A 2,378-nucleotide genomic window follows, 5' to 3' on the forward strand; every position below is an offset into this window, starting at 1 on the left:
CACCTCATGGCTCGTGTACGTTTGTTGTTTTCAGGTTGAAATACCGGTTTAATTTCTTGATCGTACCCTCATATTTAGGTTTTTAGTAGCGAGGGGGAAAAAAGCGGGTATGAAAACTTCTCGATTGCAGAGCAAATGCTCCTTCGCTCCATCGTAGAAGACATTGAACCTTGAGGGTGCAACATGTGGGACCAAGTGGTGCTTCGCTACAATGTTTGGCGCCCTAGAGGGATGAGTAAGTGCGACTTTGAAGTCGGCAAGCCCAAACCAAGCGGAGTCAATGATCACATAGCAAAGTCTACGAAAACTATTGCGAAAGCTCAAGACATACATCGCGCTTTAGAGCTGAAGGCGGGGTCGAGCGATTATAACGACGGCCTCGACGAAGGAGAGGATGACGAGGAGCTGTTGCTCCACGTCGGTGGAGTTTGCGACGAAAACTGATCGAGAGCTCTTAAACGTACTGTATATGAGGTTGAGGAGACGGCCATCCATGACGGCTCCTTAGTTCCTGCGTAATGTCCAGAGGATTCTGTTGGGGCCAACCGCGGCACTACAGATATACAAGATAATACAACACTACTGGGCAACGAGACAGACCCTCCTGAAGCTGAAGAAATAAATAACAGCGAGAATACCCGGATCCTCGACGAGATTCAAGATACAGCAGAAGAATCTTCTCCAGATCAAGTTGATAGTCGTCATTGTAACGGGCCAGGTATTTATCCGCTACTAGCTTACTCTGTAGATAGGAGGAAGCTCACAATTATCAGGAAAACTAGGAACTTTATTTAGGACCAGGGTGGTAGCCCTGGCCGCTCAAATACATGTAAACGACTGATTGGCTAATAAATGGGTCTGGCTCCCCATATATCAGCCAATAAAATGATGATAATTCAGCACACGAATAGTGTGTGGTGATGCACCTACTTTTGTAAAAGAATCTACTTACGTAATGGAGGGGCCCATTGCGGACAAGCTGATAACAAAGCTGTGTCAGAGGAGAGGCAATGGAGGGAGGAGCGTGAAGAGAGGCGAAAAGCTAAGAAAACAGAGAGAAAAGAGCGAGACTGCCATCGAAAAGACGATCTCTCTAGGTCAGAGGCAAAGTTCAAAGTCATACTCGAGACCGAGAGACTTCGACACGAGGAAGCGAAACGCGGCTTGGATTGGACCACAAGAAACGGGAGAAGGGCAAACAGGAGAGCCAACACCGCTTCGTCGAACGCCTCAAACTCGATCGCAGGGACCCGCCAAAGGCACGAGCAGATGATGGCGATGTTCTCTACTTTGATGCACATATGAAGTACATGTTACTGCTGAGGGCGCATACACTAAATTGGCAGGAAGTAGTGAAGAAAAGGGGACAAGGCCAACCAATGTCCTCGCTTTTTCAAGCGATAAGTAGCGTTGTATATGAAACATACACCTACATAATTAAAGTTCATTTACGATTTGAAGATCATGTGTCCATTAACTGTACATGTAGTAGACAAGAATATCAATTCGTGTCTCGGCATACAGCGCGGTCTGTAGGTCCCTGAAAAAACGCCGTCCTGATCTCACTGATTCCGACCGTACGCACACGATAGGTAGCGAGACGTAAGAGATTTGAGAGTCGCAGCTGACGCTTTCCTTGTCACAAGGCAATGTAGCAACAACCTCCCCGAAACCTTCTCGACTGATCCCATACCCCACTCCGCTGCCTGCCTTTAGAGGTTATGGCAGACTATAGCGCCTTCGCTACCGGTCGCACCAAAGAGGACTAGGCAGTTAAGCGTCCAGACATGTCATCACCACAGGGAAACGCACTATCCGCAACAACCCCAAAGCGACTGTCCGGATCGAAAAGCCGATCCGCCATTATGCGTCTAAAATCCAGTCTAGTGTCTCCATCATTTCAACTACCAGGACAGTTGTGCTTCGCCCACACTATAAGCCCATCGGCAGAGAAGCACAACGTCCCGGTAGCGAATAAAGCATGAAGGCAGCCGTTGTAGTGTGCATTCTGAATGTTAGCTTCCGAAGGTTGCTGGATCTGCTGCATAAATAATTCCAAAACAAATATCCATCGTAGTGCGTAACAGTATATATTCAACATTAGATAAATACCTTATAGTTCTTCCCGTCAAGAAACCCAATGTGAATGATAGCAGTGGTTGACGTAGCGATACCAATTTTGACAGCGCCTTTTGCCGGAACAACGTCGGTCTACAATCCGAGCGGAGGTGGATTCTTCTAAGGCTTCGGCAGCCGTAATTACCCGAGACAGTGTAGCTGGAGGGACTCCAAAATACATACACAGCAGAGAACCGTGAGCGCTGTCCACGTAGAAGAATAGAAGTGCTCCTAATACCTGATGGTGGTGCTGGAGCTGA

At 47.6% G+C, this 2,378-nt stretch overlaps 1 protein-coding gene across 1 annotated transcript in view; it reads right to left on the bottom strand.

Moving 5' to 3' along the window:
• PPTG_00638 (hypothetical protein) overlaps window positions 1-495 on the bottom strand; it is a gene marked incomplete at its 5' end in the record, with an annotated part of 1,718 nt that extends 1,223 nt beyond the window's left edge. The window contains one exon of the mRNA XM_008892061.1: window positions 465-495. Coding sequence (XP_008890309.1) covers window positions 465-495 — 31 coding nt within the window. The remainder of the gene's footprint in view (window positions 1-464) is intronic.
• Window positions 496-2,378: the final 1,883 nt, after the last annotated feature.

The sequence above is a fragment of the Phytophthora parasitica genome, assembly GCF_000247585.1.
Source record: "Phytophthora parasitica INRA-310 unplaced genomic scaffold supercont2.1, whole genome shotgun sequence".
In the NCBI taxonomy this organism is placed as follows: Eukaryota; Oomycota; class Peronosporomycetes; order Peronosporales; family Peronosporaceae; genus Phytophthora; species Phytophthora nicotianae.